At 46.4% G+C, this 23,275-nt stretch overlaps 1 protein-coding gene across 1 annotated transcript in view; it reads left to right on the top strand.

The window, feature by feature from the left end:
* Positions 1-23,275, top strand: part of WDR70 (WD repeat domain 70) — a 672,355-nt gene that overhangs the window by 130,807 nt on the left and 518,273 nt on the right. The window contains exon 9 of the mRNA XM_063961183.1: positions 14,656-14,809. Within this exon, the coding sequence (XP_063817253.1) occupies positions 14,656-14,809 (154 nt within the window). The remainder of the gene's footprint in view (positions 1-14,655; positions 14,810-23,275) is intronic.

The following is a 23,275-nucleotide window of genomic DNA, read 5'->3' on the forward strand; positions in this document are numbered from 1 at the left end:
TCTCGACACAATCACAAGGTTCCGGTCTTCGGAGCAAGGACAAGGGATCCTCAAGCAGCATTCGTGGATGCGCTGGCGGTGCCGTGGAGGTTTCGACTGCCGTACGTGTTCCCTCCGGTGTCACTCCTGCCCAGGGTAATTCGAAAGTTCAAGCAAGAAAAAGGAAATCTGCTTCTCATAGCTCCGGCGTGGCCCAGACGGCACTGGTTCTCAGACCTGCAAGGCCTATCGTCAGAGCGTCCACTTCTACTTCCACAATGCCCAGACCTCCTCGTTCAGGGCCCTTGTGTCTACCAGGACCTAGCCTATCTTTGAGGGCGTGGCTCTTGAAGCTTCCGTCTTGAGGGCTAAGGGTTTTTCTGAAGAGGTCATTAAAACTACGTTGCGGGCCCGGAAACCGGCTTCTGCTCGGATTTACCATAGGGTCTGGCATTCATACTTTGTTTGGTGCGCATCTAACAATTGTGACGCTTCCAAGTTTAGTACAGCCAAACTTTTGGCTTTTCTGCAGCAGGGCCTAGATTTAGGCCTGCGTCTTACCTCCCTCAAGGTTCATATTTCTCCCTTGTCGGTGTGGTTTCAGATAAAAATTGCGACTTTACCTGATGTTCATACTTTCACTCAGGGTGTGTTGCGTATCCAACCTCCCTATGTCCCGCCTGTGGCTCCTTGGGACTTGTCGGTGGTTTTGGAGGCGTTGCAGGAGCCTCCATTTGAACCTCTTGGTTCAGCTGACCTTAAGCGGCTTTCCCTTAAGGTGGTCTTCTTGCTGGCTATTGCCTCTGCTAGAAGAGTGTCGGATCTGGGTGCCTTGTCTTGTAGTTCCCCATATATGATTTTTCACCGTTACCGGGCGGTTCTTAGGACTCGTCCCGGATATTTGCCTAAGGTGGTTTCTTCGTTCCACCTTAATCAGGAGATTGTGGTTCCAGCCTTTGTCTCTCCTGATTTGTCTCCCAAAGAGCGGTCTTTGGATGTGGTACGGGCTCTCCGTATCTATGTGAAGAGAACTGCTTCTATTCGAAAATCTGATTCTCTCTTTGTTTTGTTTGGATTTCACAAACGTGGCTGGCGTGCTCACAAGCAGACCCTGGCCAGGTGGATCAGAATGGTGATTGCGCATGCTTATGTGAAGGCTGGTCTGTCAGCTCCTGCTCACATTACGGCCCGTTCTACTCGGTCTGTTGGACCTTCTTGGGCGGCCCACCGTGGTGCGACCCTTAATCAATTGTGCAAGGCGGCTATGTGGTCCTCCGGGAACACGTTCATAAGGTTCTATGGCTTCGATACTGCCGCTTCCCAGGATGCTTCCTTTGGACGCCGGGTTCTTGTGCCCGCTACAGTGCGTCCCCTCCCATAAGGAACTGCTTTAGGACATCCCCATTGTCCAGACTTGTGGAGCCCAGTGTACCCCGCAGCAGAAAACGAGTTTTATGGTAAGAACTTACCCTTGTTAAAACTCTTTCTGCAAGGTACACTGGGCTCCACAAGGCGCCCACCATGACGCACTTAGCTTCTTTGGGTTGATATGGCATTAGCCGCTGACACTTCTCTTGTCGTGAGAGTGTGGTGTAACCGTTGTCGTCTCTTTTCCTGCTACTGCATTGGGCTGGTTAACTAAAACTGAGCTCCTGTACTGGGAGGCGGGGTGATATAGGAGGCGGCGCTGTGCATTCTGGGAACAGTCAAAGCTTTGAGTCTATTGGTGCCTCGGATCAAGATCTTACTCTACACCCCATTGTTCTTGTGCCCGCTACAGTGCGTCCCCTCCCATAAGGAACTGCTTTAGGACATCCCCATTGTCCAGACTTGTGGAGCCCAGTGTACCTTGCAGAAAGAGTTTTAACAAAGGTAAGTTCTTACCATAAATCTCGTTTTTTCTTAATGTATAGCGCAGATATCTGGACCATCCAGAGCTAGAAAAATAGTTCCATTTGTTGGTTCGACTCACAAAATCACAGCTAGCCTTACCCAATACTGTTTCTGTCCTCTGCAAAATTTAGGGGTTGAGAACCTGTACGACTAAAATGACCTTACTTTCACCAATAGATTTTTTTGCTGGATTACAGAGGGTCTGTAATCCTGTTTTCTGGCCTCCGATGTACACATTTCACATCAGGTCTCTGCTTGAGAAATCTACTCATTTAAAGCAATAACATTTGAGCTCTCATGAAGTAGCGTGCCTTAAGCGTAGTGGATTTCAGGCAATGTAATGATTTATCGAATAGTCCTGAGGTCTCTGGGTGACAAAGTGTGTGTAACACAAGACTATATAAAGCCCTGGTTTTAGTAATCTCAGCTTGTTATTAATTACCTCATACTGGGGATCCTCTGTTTGCACGAGAAGATTAAGGGCTGCAGAAAATTGTGTTTAATCTTTCTGTTTCATTTGTGCACAGTTATGGTTTAGCAAGCCGATAATACAGCATAGCCGAAAATCAGGAAAATGAAAGAAAAAAATGGAATAAAGATAAGACAACGGCAGACGAACAATTGTCATATCCCATTACTTCAGTAAACACCAAAATCCCCTTACTGGTGCTTAGAATGGAGATGGGCAAAGCCTTTGATAGAGTATTGTGGTCATTCATGTTCCAGACCCTAATACAGTATGGTTTAAAAGAGCAATCAATGCACTATACCATAATCCAGGCCTGGCCAAACTGTGGCTTTTCAGCTGTTGTGAAACTACAAATCCCAGCATGCCCTGCCATAGTTTTGCTATTAGGGAATGATAAAACGGTAGAATGACATGCTGGCATGTGTAGTTTAACAGCTGGATAACCACAGGTTGGCCAGGCCTGCCATGACCCATCCACAATAGTACACACTATTGGCTTGACGTCTGCCCCTTCAATTTAGCAGTTGGTACGAAACAGGGAGACCCCTTTCCCTTTAATATTTACACTGGTTATAGCACTCCCCCTTGTCAGTAAAATAAGATTTAATCAGCATATCTCAGTCATCTTTAGGCTTTCCTTTATTTCTAATTATGGTCACCCCAGACTTTTATGTCAGTTGTTAGATTATTACAATGCTGGGTTGACCTGGGGAATCTGTCCTGTCCATGGTTTTATAGGGGGGGTACTGACGGGAGAGATGTGTGCTGAGCGATCTTAACACAGACTGCTCAGCACAGCGCGATGTGCTGAGCGAGGGGATGGGGGGGGGGATACCGCTCACTTCACACAGCGGTGAAGCGAGCGACCCGCTACATTGAGCCGCACCAGCGATAGAGCCGCGCATCGCTATCGCTGGGGGCATGCACACGGCAGATCCGTGCTTAAAATCTAAGCAATCTAGTCGATTTTAAACACAGATCTCTCCGTGTGTACCCCCCTTAACAATGTCCATTTGGGATAATGCATTTAGAAGCCTTTGCCTTAGCTCGCCCCTCTCTGCTTTCCCCATATATGGTCTCACCCCCTTCTTTCACTAGGGGTTCAGTATGAATTGCCGGCGCACGGGATCCTGGTGGTCATAATTCCTATGCTGGGATCCCGATCACTGTAATTCTGACAGGGGTGAGTTAGAGCTGTTCTCCCCTACCCCTCCCTTCCAGCAGCCTAACCTTAACATCCCCCCATAGTGCCTGACCCTAACCTCCCATCCCCGCTGCCTAACCTTAACCCTCCCTCCCTCGGAGTCCAACCCTAAGGTACACCCACCCCCCACAGTCTAATCCTAACCCGGTTGGTGCTTAAAACTAAACGCATCCCCGTGCCTGAATCGCACCTGCCCGCAATACTTACTGTTGGGATTCCAGCGTCATTCTCCTGGCCTTTTCTGGATTCCGCTGTGGGCATTCTGATGGCTGTTGGAATTTCCGGCGTCTGAATTCCGACTACTGGGCATCTTAACTGCATCCCGGAAGAAGAAACACCTGCACATTACCAACACCAATTGCTATTAACCTCTCCAATTCACCATTTTGTTTGCACCTCAGCTAAAGAAATGCCATTAAATAAGTCAATTTGAACTCATTATCCATACAGCAGGGCAAATATATATATATATATATATATATATATTTTCTTTTCATACCACACTAATTTCATACCCTCCAACCGTACCTTTTTGGCCGGTACAGCATCGTTTTTTATGGTCTGTACTGTACCGGTGTTCAGCGCCTCCCTTGTCATACATTCCTATGGCAGCGCTGAGTGGCAATCCCCTTTTCAGAATTTGTTTCTTGTTTAATGATGTTGGAGGGTATGTAATTGACCCCACAATCACCAGAATTAGATAGTCCTTAACTGGCATGGGAATCAAGGAATTGGATCTTCCTTGATTAAGAAACTTGGGATACTCTCCGTACTAAAATCCACAAATGTTCAATAAGATTTACAATAAGGGAAAATTACTGCTGAATTTTTAACAGATGGTTCCTGAACGACTGCATAAAAACGGTCTCCTAACATTCCAAATCTCTGCTGAGACTGTGTGCTGTGTCAGTGGAAAAAGGTGTTCCACTCCCGTGCTTGTGTGGGTTTCCTCCGGGTCCTGTCGTTTGCTCCCTTGCTCCAAAAACGTTCATTGTTAATTGGCTCTGACAAAAAAAATCTCTCTCTATCTATCTATCTATCTATCTATCTATCTATCTATCTATCTATCTATCTATCTATCTATCTATCTATCTATCTATCGCCCTTGTGTGCGTGTGTATACATGTAGTAGGGAATATAGATTGTAAGCTTCATTGGCAGGGTCTAATGTGAATGATAAAAATATACTGCAGAATATGGGTGCTCTACAGAAATAACCACTAATGAATAAACCTAATGGAAAGAGCTAATTTATGTGTTTTCTATCTATTAAATACCAAATGTAAAAAATAACGACATTCTTTTGCTGTAATAAGATTAATTAGCAGTTTTCATGTTTAGTAAAAGTGTACTTTAAAGCGTAGATTTCTGCTTAGTTTAATCGTGACCAGCTGGGGATATTCCATTTAATGGCAGAAAGGGGAAAATACAAAACACACTGAAACTGTGTTCCAACCGTACGACTGGCCAGGCAGTGGCTCTGTAATACTCTGAAATATACCCCGTGTTGTTTGTTATTACGTGCTAGTCTCTATCTGGATATATTCTGAAGTGTGAGATAATGGAGAGATTTTCTGATCCATCATACGTAACAAGCAACACACCGTGCCCAGATAGGAAAAGCATCAACATAGTATTCGCAGCATGTGATTAAATAGCGTAAAACAGTTGTATCAACGGACTGCCCTGCCAGTATCCTCACTTACAGGAACACTGGAACGGGGCCTGGCCGTTGTGTACGGTGCCATGCTATTTAAAGCATTGGTTTTCAAGAACATTTTGTTTGCTTATCTGCAGTGAGCGTATTGCATACCGCTCTCAGCCTCCTGCTACTTGGACCAATGGCAGTTTACAATATGCTGTTTAATTATCAACATTTCCCTTATACTGGGTAAGTCATTGGCTTTCTGCCTATGCATTCCCGCTTGTAGAACAAATATAGCCCCCTGCCTGCTTCTCCCCTGTATAATGCAGGTTGTTGGCTGTGAGTTGCTAATTCCTTCTGGTTTAATAATAATAAAGGGTGTACAAATACAATTCTATGCAGCGTTATAGGCCTGCATTCAATTCCCTGCTATTTGCATCCATGGTGTTCTGTTGCACACGCTGCAGCAGAATGCGGTACCCCGATTGAACTGACCCCTTAGAATTTAAAGAGTGATTTTGGCAAAATGAAACACCAAGCTATTTCCAAGTATCAGAACCATGGGGTTTACTTGCCAGGAACCCCAACAGTTTCGAAGAACTCGCCACATTTGTGCTGCAATGGTTCTCGTGTCGGTGCTGAGTAACCGCCTTCTCCTGGTTGTCCGCTCCTGAACAAGAACAGTTTCAAGGCTTGTAGCGGTAAGCTGAGCTGTCGAGGTTCATTGCTTGAGTCCGCCAAGGTATTGCTTAATGGGGTGAAGGAGACGTTTGCATCTGATATGTACTTCTGCTTTGCCAGCTGTAACAATCCACCTTCCTGCCGTAACTCATTTTATAAATGTATTTCTTGAATTAAATAGGAACCTTATTGTTGCCTATAGCAACAAAACCGCTACTAATGGTGTGTACACACGGTGAGATATTTCCCTACGATTTTGACTATATAGTCAAAATCATAAGAAAAGTTAGTGCAGATCGCAAGGTGAAAGTCACCTTGCGATCCCGATTCGATGCCGATGCGCAGTCCCGCGCGGTCGGCATCGCAAGACTAGATAGACTGTGCAGGCAAGTCAATTTCGACTATCTCTGTAGAAGAGAGAGTCAAAATTGACACTTAGCCAAAATCGCACATAGTCAGTATCGCAAGCACACTCATTGGGGGAGATTCAGTTGTTTGAAAAGTCAGTTGGGTGTCTGTTTTTTCCTATTTCATAGATGGGAAAAAAACACACACCCAACTGACTTTTCAAACATTTGTATTCCCCCCATTATGTGCTTGCGATGCCGACCTAGCCCCTCTCGCATAGTGAGACTCGGGCATAGCCCGAATCTCACCGTGTGTATGGGCCTTTATAGCTATTTTATAGACTGTGCTACTAGAAGCTGATTTGATATGGTTTGCTATATCTCCCCCATATTAAGTTTTCTCTGACGTCCTAGTGGATGCTGGGGACTCCGTCAGGACCATGGGGATATAGCGGCTCCGCAGGAGACAGGGCACAATAATAAAAGCTTTAGGATCAGGTGGTGTGCACTGGCTCCTCCCCCTATGACCCTCCTCCAAGCCTCAGTTAGATTTTTGTGCCCGACGAGAAGGGTGCAATCTAGGTGGCTCTCCTGAGCTGCTTAGAATAAAAGTTTAAGTTAGGTTTTTTATTTTCAGTGAGTCCTGCTGGCAACAGGCTCACTGCTACGAGGGACTTAGGGGAGAGAAGAAAACTCACCTGCGTGCAGGATGGATTTGCTTCTTAGGCTACTGGACACCATTAGCTCCAGAGGGAGTCGGAACACAGGTCTCACCCTGGGGTTCGTCCCGGAGCCGTGCCGCCGACCCCCCTTGCAGATGCCGAAGTTGAAGAGGTCCAGAAGTCCAGAAACAGGCGGCAGAAGACTTTCAGTCTTCATAAGGTAGCGCACAGCACTGCAGCTGTGCGCCATTGTTGTCAGCACACTTCACCAACAGTCACCAACTGTCACTGAGGGTGCAGGGCGCTGGGGGGGGGCGCCCTGGGCAGCAATGTATAATACCTTTTTATGGCTAAAATACATCACATATAGCCCTTGAGGCTATATGGATGTATTTAACCCCTGCCAGATCTCACAAACTCCGGGAGAAGAGCCCGCCGAAAAGGGGGCGGGGCCTATTCTCCTCGGCACACGGCGCCATTTTCCTGCTCAGCTCTGCTGTGAGGAAGGCTCCCAGGCTCTCCCCTGCACTGCACTACAGAAACAGGGTTAAAACAGAGAGGGGGGGCACTTATTTGGCGATATGATTACATATATAAAAATGCTATAAGGGAAAACACTTGTATAAGGGGTTGTCCCTGTATAATTATAGCGTTTTTGGTGTGTGCTGGCAAACTCTCCCTCTGTCTCCCCAAAGGGCTAGTGGGGTCCTGTCCTCTGTCAGAGCATTCCCTGTGTGTGTGCTGTGTGTCGGTACGTGTGTGTCGACATGTAGGAGGACGATGTTGGTGAGGAGGCGGAGCAAATTGCCTGTATTGGTGATGTCACTCTCTAGGGAGTCGACACTGGAATGGATGGCTTATTTAGGAATTACGTGATAATGTCAACACGCTGCAAGGTCGGTTGACGACATGAGACGGCCGGCAAACAAATTAGTACCTGTCCAGGCGTCTCAGACACCGTCAGGGGCTTGTAAAAACGCCCATTTACCTCAGTCGGTCGACACAGACACGGACACTGACTCCAGTGTCGACGGTGAAGAAACAAACGTATTTTCCTTTAGGGCCACACGTTTCATGTTAAGGGCAATGAAGGAGGTGTTACATATTTCTGATACTACAAGTACCACAAATAAGGGTATTATGTAGGGTGTGAATAAACTACTTGTAGTTTTTCCTGAATCAGATAAATTAAATGAAGTGTGTGATGATACGTGGGTTTCCTCCGATAGAAAATTATTGGCGGTATACCCTTTCCCGCCAGAAGTTAGGGCGAGTTGGGAAACACACCTTAGGGTGAATAAGGCGCTCACACGCTTATAAAAACAAGTGGCGTTACCGTCTCCAGATACGGCAGCCCTCAAGGAGCCAGCTGATAGGAAGCTGAAAAATATCCTAAAAGTATATACACATATACTGGTGTTATACTACGACCAGCAATCGCCTCAGCCTGGATGTGCAGCGCTGAGGGGGCTTGGTCGGATTTCCTGACTGAAAATATTGATACCCTTGACAGGGACAAGATTTTATTGACTATAGAGCATTTTAAGGATGCATTTCTATATATGCGAGATGCGCAGAGGGATATTTGCATTCTGGCATCAAGAGTAAATGTGATGTCCATATCTGCCAGACGACAGTGGTCAGGTGATGCAGATTCCAGACGGCACATGGAAGTATTGCCGTATAAAGGGGCGGTCCATCGGACCTGGTGGCCATGGCAACAGCTGAAAAATCCACCTTTTGTTACCCCAAGTCACATCTCAGCAGAAAAGGACACAGTCTTTTCAGTCTCAGTCCTTTTGTCCCCATAAGGGCAGGCGGGCAAAAGGGCCAGTCATATCTGCCCAGGGGTAGAGGAAAGGGAAGAAGACTGCAGCAGGCAGCCCATTCCCAGGAACAGAAGCCCTCCACAGCTTCTGCCAAGTCCGCAGCATGACGCTGGGGCCGTACAAGCGGACTCAGGTGCGGTAGGGGGTCATCTCAAGAGTTTCAGCACGCAGTGGGCTCACTCACAAGTGGAATCCTGGATCCTACACGTAGTATCCCAGGTGTACATTGGAAATTCGAGACGTCTCCCCCTCACAAGTTCCTGAAGTCTGCTTTACCAACGTCTCCCTCCGACAGGGAGGCAGTATTGGGAACAATTCACAGGCTGTATTCCCAGCAGGTGATAATCAAAGTACCCCTTCTACAACAAGGGAAGGGGTATTATTCCACACTATATTGTGGTACTGAAGCCAGACGGCTAGGTGAGATCTGAAATATTTGAACACTTACATACAAGCGTTCAAATCAAGATGGAGTCACTCAGAGCAGTGATAGCGAACCAGGAAGAAGGGGACGATATGGTGTCACTGGATATCAGGGACGCTTACCTACATGTCCAAATTTGCCCTTCTCACCAAGGGTACCTCAGGTTCGTGGTACAGAACTGTCACTATCAGTTCAGACGCTGCCGTTTGGATTGTCCACGGCACCCCGGGTCTTTACCAAGGTAATGGCCGAAATGATGATTCTTCTTAAAAGAAATATGGACGCTTTCCTGATAAGGGCAAGGTCCAGAGAACAGTTGGAGGTCGGAGTAGCACTATCTTAAGTAGTTCTACGACAGCACGAGTGGATTCTAAATATTCCAAAATCGCAGTTTTTTCCGACGACACGTCTACTGTTCCTAGGGATGATTCTGGACACAGTCCAGAAAAGGATGTTTTCTCCCGGAGAAGAAAGCCAGGGAGTTATCCGAGCTAGTCAGGAACCTCCTAAAACCAGGAAAAGTATCAGTGCATCATTGCACAAGGATCCTGTGAAAAATGGTGGTTTCTTACAAAGCGATCCCATTCGGTAGATTTCACGCAAGAACCTTTACGTGGGATCTGCTGGAAAAATGGTCCGGATCGCATCTTCAGATGCATCAGCGGATAACCCTGTCTCCAAGGACAAGGGTGTTTCTTCTGCGGTGGCTGCAGAGTGCTCATCTATGAAAGGGCCGCAGATTCGGCATTCAGGACTGGGTCCTGGTGACCACGGATGCCAGCCTGAGTGGCTGGGGAGCAGTCACACAAGGAAAAATTTTTTTCCAGAGAGTGTGATCGAGTCTGGAGACTTCTCTCCACATAAATATACTGGAGCTAAGGGCAATTTACAATGCTCTAAGCTTAGCAAGACCTCTGCTTCAAGGTCAGCCGGTATTGATCCAGTGGGACAACATCACGGCAGTCGCCCACGTAAACAGACAGGGCGGCACAAGAAGCAGGAGGGAAATGGCAGAAACTGCAAGGATTCTTCGCTGGGCGAAAAATCATGTGATAACACTCTCAGCAGTGTTCATTCCGGGAGTGGAAAACTGGGAAGCAGACTTCCTCAGCAGGCATGACCTCCACCCGGGAGAGTGGGGACTTCATCGGGAAGTCTTCCACATGATTGTAAACCTTTGTGAAAAACCAAAGGTGGACATGATGGCGTCCCGCCTGAACAAAAAACTAGATATTGCGCCAGGTCAAGGGACCCTCAGGCAATAGCGGTGGACGCTCTGGTAACACTGTGGATGTACCAGTCAGAGTATGTGTTCCCTCCTATGCCTCTCATACAAAAAGTACTGAGAATCATAAGAGGGAGATGAGTAAGAATGATACTCGTGGTTCCGGATTGGCCAAGAAGGACTTGGTACCCGAAACTTCAAGAGATGTTCACGGAAGACCCGTGGCCTCTACCTTTAAGAAAGGACCTGCTCCAGCAGGGGCCTTTTCTGTTCCAAGACTTACCGCGGCCGCGTTTGACGGCATGGTGGTTGAACGCCGGATCCTGAAAGGGCATTCCAGATGAAGTCATCCCTACCCTGGTCGAAGACAGGAAGGATGTAACCGCAAAACATTTTCACCGCATTTGGCGAAGATATGTTGCGTGGTGTGAGGCCAAGAAGGCCCCTACAGAGGAATTCCAACTGGGTCGTTTCCTACATTTCCTGAAAACAGGACTGTCTATGGGCCTAAAATTAGGGTCCATTAAGGTTCAAATTTCGGCCCTGTCGAATTTCTTCCAGAAAGAACTGGCTTTAGTGCCTGACGTTCAGATGTTTGTAAAAGGGGTACTGCATATACAGCCTCCTTTTGTGCCCCAGTGGCACCTTGGGATCTCAATGTTGTTTTGAGTTTCCTAAAGTCACATTGGTTTGAACCACTCACCACTGTGGACTTAAAATATCTCACATGGAAGGTGACGATGCTATTAGCCCTGGCTTCAGCCAGGCGTGTGTCAGAATTGGCGGCTTTATCATATATAAAGCCCTTACTTAATTTTTCATTCTGACAGGGCAGAATTGAGGACTCGTCCTCAATTTCTCCTTAAGGTGTTTTCTGTTTTTCACATGAACCAACCTATTGTGGTACCTGCGGGTACTAGGGACTTGGAGGACTCCAAGTTACTTGACGTTGTCAGGGCCCTGAAAAATATGTTTCCAGGAAGGCTGGAGTCAGAAAATCTGACTCGCTGTTTAGCCTGTATGCACCCAACAAGATGGGTGCTCCTGTTTCTAAGCAGACGATTCCTCGCTGGATTTGTAATACAATTCAGTTTACACATTCTGTGGCAGGCCTGCCACAGCCAAAATCGGTAAAAGCCCATTCCAAAAGGAAGGGGGCTCATCTTGGGCGACTGCCCGAGGGGTCTCGGCTTTACAACTTTGCCGAGCAGTTACTTGGTCAGGGGAAAACACGTTTGCTAAATTCTACAAATTTGATACCCTGGCTGAGGAGGACATGGAGTTCTCTCATTCGGTGCTGCAGGGTCATCCGCACTCTCCCGCCCGTTTGGGAGCTTTGGTATAATCCCCATGGTCCTGACGGAGTCCCCAGCATCCACTAGGACGTCAGAGAAAATAAGATTTTACTTACCGATAAATCTATTTCTCGTAGTCCGTAGTGGATGCTGGGCGCCCATCCCAAGTGCGGATTGTCTGCAATACTTGTACATAGTTATTGTTACAAAAATCGGGTTATTCTTGTTGTGAGCCATCTTTTCAGAGGCTCCTTCGTTGTTATCATACTGTTAACTGGGTTCAGATCACAGGTTGTACGGTGTGATTGGTGTGGCTGGTATGAGTCTTACCCGGGATTCAATATCCTTCCTTATTATGCACGCTCGTCCGGGCACAGTATCCTAACTGAGGCTTGGAGGAGGGTCATAGGGGGAGGAGCCAGTGCACACCACCTGATCCTAAAGCTTTTATTATTGTGCCCTGTCTCCTGCGGAGCCGCTATATCCCCATGGTCCTGACGGAGTCCCCAGCATCCACTACGGACTACGAGAAATAGATTTATCGGTAAGTAAAATCTTATTATTGAAGGCCTGTATGCAATCTACTGTAACTGATGCAACAACAGTTTTCTTGTAAAGCCGCACTACCACCAGCATAAAAAGACTCAACGAAGGTGTCCCACCTTCTAGCCAGAGCTACCTGCTGCCATGTTCTCGGGGCTTTCTTGGTTCTGAAATAAGGAACTGGCAAATAATTTAAATGTACCACCTTTAAATGGCAGTTCATTGGGTGTTTCTTAATTGCAGCTTGTGATTGGTTCTCCCACTTACTCCCCACACCCGCACTTTGAGGCCGATAGAGTAACCCCAGGAACCTAGTCTGCATGTAGCTGACATAGTTGGGCTCTGGATGGATGCAGGGACACATTGGCAAAAAACAAATGTTCCTCCGGTGATAGGGCAACTTTAGCCGAAGGTTCTCACCTACCTGTGTCACCAGTTTATAACCACCGGGATTATCCCACAGAAATGGGATTAAATCAAGGTACACTGGATAGCGGTATGCAAATCATTGCTTGGCCAACCATGTGTCCAGAATTAAATAAAAACCATAAGAGGTTATATTTAGATGATGTCAGCCTGGAAAAACAGCCATCCTAAACAAAGCCAACAAATAAGGGATTAAGACTCTACACAAGAAATTGTGGTCAGAAACACACTCATTATGAAAGGCACACACACATCCCAGGCACTAAATCCGTCTTCTGTAACTGACTTATATCAGATTTGGTTTCTGTTATTTTTTTATTTGTTTTTTAAACTTAGTGTTACGAACGTGTCCCAGTACAAATCACAGGCTTATCCTTGGCGGTCGATCCGATTAGGTGCAAATTGGGTCCTGCGAGCAGTTCTCACACTACGAATTGTATTTGCAATCCAGTTCCAATTGCGCATTACTTTATGAGAGGAAATTCGCTTTTTTTTTTGTGAACACCCCTCCTGAGGGGAAAATCTTAAAAATATCAGCCCTTGCTTCAGAACCTTTTGGACATGTCTCCCAATTACTAATTAGGCATTTGGAAGTTTTCAATTAGCTTAATTGGGCCAATAAGTTCATGCCATTAGTGGGGTAAAAAAAATCCTAAAATTTATCCCAAAATCAACTTTTTTTTATTTTAGTGCAAAATCCATATTTAAAGTATTTATTTCAGCGAAGAATAATTGCTTTTTATCATTTGTTTTTCATTTTTTAACATTTATGTGGGCTCAAATTACCCCCAAATCCCCTTTTTCTCCTACTTTTTAATTGACACTTTTTGTTAAATTTGGTGTAATTAAATTCAATTCATGTGCTTTTTTTTTTTTTTTACTTTTTTACAAACAGTGCACAAAACTTTTGACATCTTTTAAGAGAGTCCAGCACTTTCCTTATGCGCACGAATAGTCTTTTATATGATCTACTAATGAAGTTGTCACTTTTTTGGGATCCAGGAAGGTCTCCCCACTTCTCCCAGGTTGCATTTTGTAGAACATTCTCAGGACTACCACAAATTGCTTCTTCTGATTGGATCTAAAATTCTTTGCTTACCCGTGTTTGTGCGCACTCTGCGAGTTTCATGAAATGAATGTGCAGACTCGCACCTTATTGTAATGAGCCCTTAGTGTGCACTATTTCATTCAGCTATAGATTAATAATAAATTCTTTTTTTTATATTTTAGCAGCACAATACAGAGAATACTCTGTCATCCATTAGAACAAGGGGACTGTACCCAGCACTACTAACCATAAGTAGTTCAATTGCCAGTGACTTGTTCACTCGCCCAAATTCCCACGAAACCCACCACGGGCGGCAATATCTCGCCGATAAGTGTTCTCTATCCCATAGGGTAGCGGCCACTTTTAAGTGAAAGGGGTACAAATCGGGCCAGATGAAGGGTGTGAATCAGGACTGGCAATAGCGTTTTTATACTGTATAACCCAATTTGTACTGTTTAGTTCTCTTTAAGTAACAGTGAAGTTGTTAATCATCTTACTTCTTTAATGTTGTATAGAAGACTTAAACATCCCTGTTAGAGTACACGTTGGTTAATGGAATCTACATTGGTGGTGATATGTGAAGTGACCGCGTGAATGTGTATAAAGAAGATTTTTCAAGGTTGTAATGTTTGAAGGAGGGAATGTATAGCCACAACCAAATTGCATTAATATTCTATTTTGAGTGCAAGTCCCCAGTGCTGCAGTGTAAGGAAATAAACTACTACTGTACTCATTATTCATCCTGAATTACCAGGTGCATTGCTGCATTGCTAAGTACAATGGTGCCACATGATTAGATATGAGTCACATGATTAGATGGTGCCATGTTCACACGATGCCCTCTTTGGTTGCTTCCAAGCGTCCTGGCGAATTATAATGAATGCACGGTTTCACTATCCCTTTAATGGGGTACTTCTTAATAAAGCATCTGTTGTAACCAATGCAAATTGTTGTAAGATGGTAACGTATGTCCTTTGTTTCCCAGTCACCAGATAAGGTCCCTGCAGTACAGCAACACTGGGGATCTCATCCTAGTGGTAGCCGGGAACTCCCAGGCCAAAGTGCTGGACAGAGACGGCTTTCCAGTCATGGAGTGCGTTAAAGGGGATCAGTACATCGTGGACATGGCAAACACCAAGGTTCGTTAGCGTTTACTTTTATCTGTGTTATATTTATTTATTGTTATTATTTATTTATTAGCAGTTTCTAATATAGCGCAGCAAATTCCGTTGTGCTTTACAATTGTACACAATGGTAAAACAAAACTGGGTAATAAACAGTCATAGAGGTAGGAAGGCCGTGCTCGCAAGCTTACAATCTAATTCTATACCCCTAGGGCACCCCTATAATGATTAATTATGTGGTCAGAAAATTTTCATTAGCTTAATTTGGGTAATAATTGTCATTATTGGGGTGAAATTCTGCAAACTGCAGAATAAATTATTTAAAAGATGTGGGACATATGTATGGGGGTGTTGGGTGGATAGAACAGGGGTGGACTTCGGTATGCCGCCAGCTGGGATCCCGGCGACCAGCATACCGTGTAGCACGCCACCGTGCCCGAAGCGTGGCGCACCACCGTGCCCGCAGCGTGGCACGCCACCGTGCCCGCAAGGGGCTCATTAGCACTCGCCCAGCTGTCGGTATGCCGACAGTCGGGATCCCTGCCGTCGGCCACTCATACTACACCCATAGAACAGAGGTGAATTTAACTTTGCAGGTGAGAGTAACAGGTGTGTTTTAACAATTAAAATGACAAAAAAAATCAGCCATACAAAAAAATAACGTTCTATCTCATTTTAACTGTAGCTAAAAAAATTTAAAAATCATCCCTTTAAAAGCTATTAAGAGCTCCAATTAATTTTCTTTGGGACAGTAATCGATATCTATAATGTGATCAAATATTAATTTGACTGTTTTTTAGGGTGCGGGCTGATGTACCTATTTGACTATTTTATTTTTTTCCATATCCCATGGTTTTTTGCTGAAAAAATTATTGAAACCAATTTTTTTCAGTTTGATAGCAGGAGAATCGGAAACGCACATAGCCATTGTAGTTGGAAAATGGGCGTGATAAGTGCATTCATTTTTGTCGCCAGTAGATATGCACCAAAGTGCCCTGCCTCCCCCGTATTACAGTACAATAGTCAGTTTTCCTTTTCAAGTCCAAAATTCTCCCACCAAAACAGTCACCGTGAAGTACGTCTGGATTGTTTGGGATGTTTTCACTTAAGAAATATGTTTTGTTAATACTGTATCCCTCCCAACATCCGAAGTCTCCAATGTGGGACATATGGGCTACTTCATCTACTTCATCTACAGAGGACGCCCCTCATACATCCAGGGGTAGAACGTCATCACAGCAGTAGTCATCAAATTACTTATGGCTTTAATATCCTAATTTCACCGTAACCGGTGGCTTATCCAACGTACTATGATTCCCGAATGGTTCTTCTATGTCTTTCAGGTGAGAGTGAATCTCATTGTTCCTGCCATGTCTGATTGATGCCTCCGAGAGTATGGGAGGAAGGGATGTGTGTAAGCAGATGATTGATTTTTATGGGAGCAAATGGTCTGTGTAGAAGAGCGATTGTGATGAAAGAGAGGGTGATGCCCTGGTGATGAGGGTGTGCTGAGAGCTACCTGGAGTTCAGCGTTTCGGCGAATCAGATGATCAATCACGGCTGCGGCTGGGTTAGCGAGAAGAGGAAGTCTTGTTAGTGTTAGTGCACGTTGACGTATTTCAAGGCCAATGGAAAAACATTAGAATTGTTTTGTCTGCTGCAGCCTGAGAGGTTCTATCGCTCAATTCTAGAGGGAAAAGAGAAGAGGAGAGGAATGGAAATAGTAAGTAAGGAAATGGAAAGGTGCCAGAAATCATTTACACGCCGATCCCTGTCACAGATTATGGATATAGATAGGGAAAGCAAAAATGTGTTTCCATGATGAATATGCTAATCACACAGAGCGAGGACAGCTCCCATCGCTGAGTTCCACCAGTTGTCCTGGGACAAGGAATAATCCTTTAATGTTGTCCTTTCCGATTTAATCCTTAGTGGCTGTAGACACGGACTGGAAACATGTCGGTTCCAATAATTACATTTCACACTACTTGAAACAGTTCTACCTCTATATAAAACACGTTTAAATGCATGACTAAAATGAACAATTGTTCATCGCACTGGATTCTGAAATCCTGTACCAATAAGAAAGTCAGTTCTAGCATTTTAATTTTAATTTTGTGTGTTATCACTAATGCTTTCTATAGAAATATTTAGGAATGATTCAGGTGCCCATTTTTTCCCTGCAACATTCAAAATCAAAAACAAAAAATAATAGAAGGAAAATATCTTTGAAAAACTCATCCTGTGTGAGCCAATCATTGCAAACACCCAGTGTCAGACATGAAGGGTTCTCTAGGGCGGGTCTGGGACTCAGGGTCGACAACAAAAAGGTCGACACACCTTAGGTCGACGCCAATTGGTCGACACGCCTTAGGTCGACATGGGCAAAAGGTCGACGGGAACAAGGTCGACATGGAAAAAGGTTGACATGAGTTTTTTATGTTTTTTTTGTGTCGTTTTCTTCGTACAGTGACTGGGAACCCCAATTAGTGCGCTCGCCATGCTTCGGGCATGGTGCCTTCAATCCGCTTCGCTCGGCACAGATTACAGTTCCAATCGTAGTCCACGTGGATCGTTAAGTCTGAAAAGGTTCGATAAAAACCCAAAACATTAAAAACTCATGTCGACCTTTTTCCATGTCGACCTTGTTCCTGTCGACCTTTTGTCCATGTCGACCTTTTGTCCATGCCGACCTAAGGTGTGTCGACCAATTGGCGTCGACCTAAGGTGTGTTGACCTTTTTGTTGTCGACCTGGAGTCCGGATACCCTCTAGGGCGCAGATGAGCTGGAATATATGGATGGGTTCTTGACCAGATTGCAAAATGATTCTTGTTGGGCAGATGTTTTTCAGTTTTGTTTTTTTTAATCAATGAAAAGTGTTGGTTAGTTTTCAAATGTTCCTCTTATTTGTGCGAATTGCATCTAAGTAAGTGGATTATTGAGGGCCTGATTCAGATGGTTCAACTATATCTACGATGTTTTGAGAGCAGGGTCTGAACTGCGTATGTGCAGATAGGTCTGTGATAACGGTCGGAGTGCCCCCTAAACCCGCAGCATAAATGACATGAAGCGGCAACTTGGGGGTGGGGACGACCAATAGGCCAGTAAATGGGGGGGTGTTGTCCCTGTTTTCTGGGCGTGCTAAGGTCAGTTAATCAAACCACATTTGGGCGCAAACTCATTCCAGCCAATGGACCTAATTCATATTTGTATGCAAACCCAATGGCTTACGCTCTAATATGATGTTTGGGGGCCTGTGCAGACGCAAGACCCTTTCTGCGCATGTGAACGGGTCTTTTGATGTCGCTCACTGCCCCCTGTCAGCCGCAGCATGATTGACATGCACCCAGCACTGTTCTTCAAAATGGTGGTGTGGGGGTTGTCTCTGCTTTGAAGGCGTGACGAGTCCAAGGTCTGCGCCGTGTGATGCAGACTTCCTGGAACCGGGTGTCTGGATCCAACGGCCAGCCCAAGTAAGCTTCAGCTTAAAACTATTGTGAATTACTGATGGTCGCGATGGCGATCTGAGGACGCAGCACTTGGATCCTCGCTAGTGCAGACAGGAGGTGTCTATCTCCTAGAGCCTCCTGCTGTGTTACAATTTCAATGACACGGAATTTCTGCTTCCTTGCGGCTGTGCAGTTCCATCCACAAACATGATCAGGCCCGATGTGCAGCCATACAAAAGGCTGATTGGCTGCAATGACACTGCAGTGACCACATAGCCGGGATACTATGGTGGCTTGAGTCGCCATTTGCAGAAAAGAGGCATATGTTAAAGTAACACTTAATTCCATGTCAAATCTTTCAAAGCTGATTTATCTACTGGAGTTACAGTAATATCTTTCTATAACGCTATTGGGAAACACTTTCTGTATGGCCATTCATTCATTGTGATGACACTGTTACCCAAAACAACAGAGCCTCCCTGAATCTCCACAATTGCGTGGTTCCCTTTTTCCCCTCTACATATTACTCACAAAGTTTGGAATAATCGATAAGAGAAATAAAATACAGAATCTCTGTGTTTAAGAGAGTTTATTTTGCATTCATACAGATTTGCAGTTAAATAAAAGATTTTTTTTTTTTTGGCAATTCTGCATTTATTGACCTTGTATAAACAAATAATTTTATTATTACTTTTTATATTTTATTTGAATGCTACATAGCTGAAAAAGTGCCCTGAAACTAACAGACTTCCTTTCCGGCATGTCCATGCGCTAACTTTGGTGCTAAGTGATCACGCAAATACACTTTGCTCCCAATACCATCTACAGGATTTCTGATATCAGGGAACAGTGATGCTGCTGCTATAATTGACTTGTTTGATGGTTTTGAAGATCCCCACCAAACCCCTTAGCCATAGGTCTGCAAACTCGGTCCTCAGGACCCCACACAGTGCATGTTTTGCAGGTCTCCTCACAGAATCGTAAGTGAAATAATTAACTCCACCTGTGGACCTTTTAAAATGTGTCTGTGAGTAATTAATACACCTGTGCACCTGCTGAGTTACCTGCAAAACATGCACTGTGTGGGGTAATGAGGACCGAGTTTGCAGACCTTTGCCATAAGCTGTCCCTATCTCAATATATACCATTCAATACAGGTTGTTTTTTTTTGGGGGGGGGGGGGGGGCGAGAGGGGTAGAAAACAAGATGAGCATTTATACTTTGAAGCCACGTATGCTGTCTTCAGGATTCTTCCCTTTACATCATTGTTTCCCAACTCTTTTCCTCAGGGAATCCTACCAGTGCATGTTTTCCAGATTTCCTCAAAGTCACAAGTGAAATAATGATTAGTGCCACTGGTGGATCTTGTTAAATGTATAAGCCCATAATAAATACACATGTGCACCATCTGGGAGATCTAGAAAACATGGATTAGAATCATAGAATTTTGATGGCAGATAAGAACTTATACATATGTACACGCACACACTTGGGTTTATTTCTGTTGGGAACCAAATCAACTACCAGTATTTCTGCAACGGGGTACACTGTGTTCCACAGGGAATACATCGGGGTGTAGAGTTGGATCTTGATCCAGAGGCACCAACAGGCTAAAGCTTTGACTGTTCGCAGGATGCATTGCATGGCCTCCTCTATAACACTGGAGCTCAGTTTGTAAGTTGGTGCCTGCACAGCAGGTCACTTTACAGGTGGGGCTGCGTTAGGCAACCCTGAAAAGAGTTTTTAGAAGACTTCAAGGGCCGCAGCACTTTGTGTAATTCTGAAGTGCTGTGCTGCGGCTCTATCACCTCCCCAAGCAGTGCTGCTCACTCCCCGGCCGGTTCCTGGGTACTTGTAGCGGAGGCGCACCGGTCCACAGGCACACCACCGCTGACGCTCTCCAGGATCACTTGGCTGCACATCAGGGAGGAGGTAAGAGGGTCCCCCAGGTGGGACCCGCCGGTATATCGCTGTCCCAGGAGACGGTCCGCGCCGCTGGCGTGGACACTGTACTGAGCAGGGAGCACAGGTCGGATTTAAAAAAAATCCATTTTACATAGACTCCACAGTACCCGGTGGTGAGGACCAGCATAGGGGATAAGGCGCTGACCTGTAGCCCCTCCCCCAGCTCCGGGCGCCATCTACTGCTGCTGTAAGGGGACCGCAGATGGAGGAGGGTGTCTGCAGATGCTGCGGGTGGAGGGGGTGCAGGTGTGGGGGGAGACATATATGGGGGGTGGAAGGGGTCTGGAGGTGCTGTGGGTGGTGGAGGGGCGGGGGAGTGGGAGCCGCGGGTGGTGTAGGGGGTCTGGAGGACAGGGGTGACGGGGCCAGGACAGGGGTGACGAGGCCAGGATAGTGGCGACGGGGCCAGGACAGAAATGACAGGGACAGGATAGGGGCGGCAGGACCAGGACAGGGATGTCAGGACCAGGACAGGGGTGATAGGTCCAGGATAGGGCTGACAGTGCAAGCACAGGGGTGACAGAGCCAGGATAGGGGTGACAGGGCCAGGATACGGGTGACAGGGCCAGGATAAGGGTGACAGGGCAAGGCCAGGGGTGACAGGGACATGACAGAAGACAGGGCACGGGAGAGATTGGTATTAGGGACAAAACAGTGGTGACAGACATATGTGTCTTACCGGAGTCACTGCTGCTGTTCCACTCCAACCTTTTGGCATCCCTCCCCCCACTCCTCAGTCATAATCCGAGGACCTCGCGCAGCTGCCGGGCACTGTGGTAAGGGGAGACTGGGAGTGACTGGTTAGCTCCAGGAGACGTTGCGGCTGGAGGGGAGGAGGGGGTCGGAGCCTGCAAGCAGCGCGGACTTCTGCAGCACTGCCCGCCAGCTAAAGTGTGAGAAGGAGCTGGGCGCACCTCACTGCTGAGTATGCTGATGTGGGGGGTCAAGCACACAGTGAGCCGGTGCCCGTCTGTCTGTATAGCATACCCCCTCACACACCCCCATACCTCCCAACTGTCCCGATGTTCGCAGGACAGTCCCATTTTTTTGGGTCTGTCCCGCGGGCCGCAGTGTCCCGTGGTGGTGGTGGTGGTGGGGGGGGCAGTTGTGAAGCTCCTGTACTCGCTGTTCTGCTTAGCAGAGCAGCTTCTATTTAGTGGAGACATGCGCACAGCATCTATTTAGTGGAGACAGGAGGAGAGGGGGTACGGATTAAGGGGGGGGGGGGGGCGGCAGCAGAGCCAGATTAAGGGGGGGCGGCCCAGGTGGTACGTACCCCAGGCCCCACAGTTTTACGGTGCCCCCCGGCTGGAGTAGCTCTGTCCCAGCTCTGAAGCTCCCCCGTCCTGCCAGCAACAGCAGTAGCATTGTGCTACAGTCAGCACACGCTGCTGCGTGTTGGCAGGTCTGTGGTGTTGCAGGGAGGCAGTAGCCTCCCTGCTTTCTTCTGCCTGTGCGGGTGAGTAGGAGGGAGCGACCACCCCCTCTGGATTTACGCCTAGCTGAGGGGCCAAAATCCCATTAAACCCCCCCCCCCGGAATTTGCATAAGGGGCGTGGCCACGCCCCGCATTAGGCACAGCAATTAGATAGGGGCCCCCTGTCTCAAGTGCCCTGGGCCCCACTGACTCATAATCCGCACCTGGGGGCATGCCAGCAGCTCACAGAGCGCTGGGCATTCCCCCTCACTGACGAAAACGGGGGCATGGCTCGCGATCGCGGGTCCTCCCTCGAAGCCCCTTTTCGTTGACCACGCCCCCTTTTTGCCGCGCATGTGTCCCTCCTTCTGCATGAAGAAAGTTGGGAGGTATGCACCCCTGCCTGTGCCATGCCCATACCATCTGCTTCTGCTCCTAGTCTCCTATAGATTTGCCCAGATCTGTGACTCATTTGACTAACTCCGCCCAGTGTTGTGACTCCGCCCAGTCAAATGAGGCACAAAGTCACAGATCTGAGCTAATATATAGGAGATATACATCCAGTATCTACTGTGCATTGTTCTATCTATCTATCTATCTATCTATCTATCTATCTATCTATCTATCTATCTATCTATCTAGTTTTACTTGTCCAGTGTGGATTTCATTCTCGTGTATCACACTTATTGCTATCACTATATTCTGTACCCTGGGGGTGCTAGGTGCGTCAGGGTCTTATATATATATATATACACTCTCCCAATAGTGGAGTCACTCCTGGGCTGCCAATTCGGTGAAGAAATCAAGGTGCTTTAATCAACGTTTCGGGGTACTGCCCCCCGTCATCAGGACACACACCGATGATGACGGGGGGCAGTACCCCGAAACGTTGATTAAAGCACCTTGATTTCTTCACCGAATTGGCAGCCCAGGAGTGACTCCATTATTGGGAGAGTATGTTTGAGGTTGGCAAGCCTCTGGAGCGCACCCTGGCAAGTTATTGAAATATCCTGTGGAGTGCCGGCTGTTCGAGTTGTGTGTGTGTGTGTGTGTGTGTATATATATATATATATATATATATATATATATATATATATATATATATAATATAGTGCTACACAGTATATACTGTTTTGTGTTATTTACTGTGTATTTCAGTCACCTCATACCACTTTAATTCTCTGCTTGTGTCCTGTGTTTACGGTCACATTACATAGGGGGTTATTTGCAGGTGTTGTGTTTGTTTGGCTATATTGTACTGTTACGCTCTAAGGCTACATTCCCTATAATGTCTTCCACACAGGGCGGGAAATCTGCGGACACTTCAGTATCATGCAGTGCTTTCACCACAGATTTACCTGAGGCGGAAGTTTTAGCTGATGATTCAGGTACTGGGTGCCATACATCTCGCAGTCAGCCCGCAGCACCTGTGGCCAATCAAGAACCACCTTGGGCAGCATTCTCAAGTATGCCTGATACGCTTGTGACACGTCTTATGCCCCCTGTGGGGCCTCCTGTGCCATTGCAGCCACATATTGTACCCAGATATAACAATTAAATCAATCTTCGGTTAGACAAAAGTCTGCCCCATGCCCCTCTGGGGTCAAGGGGTCATCTGAGTGGGCCGCTTCCTCCTCACAAACTACTAA

This window comes from Pseudophryne corroboree, chromosome 1 (genome assembly GCF_028390025.1).
Source record: "Pseudophryne corroboree isolate aPseCor3 chromosome 1, aPseCor3.hap2, whole genome shotgun sequence".
Taxonomy (NCBI): domain Eukaryota; kingdom Metazoa; phylum Chordata; class Amphibia; order Anura; family Myobatrachidae; genus Pseudophryne; species Pseudophryne corroboree.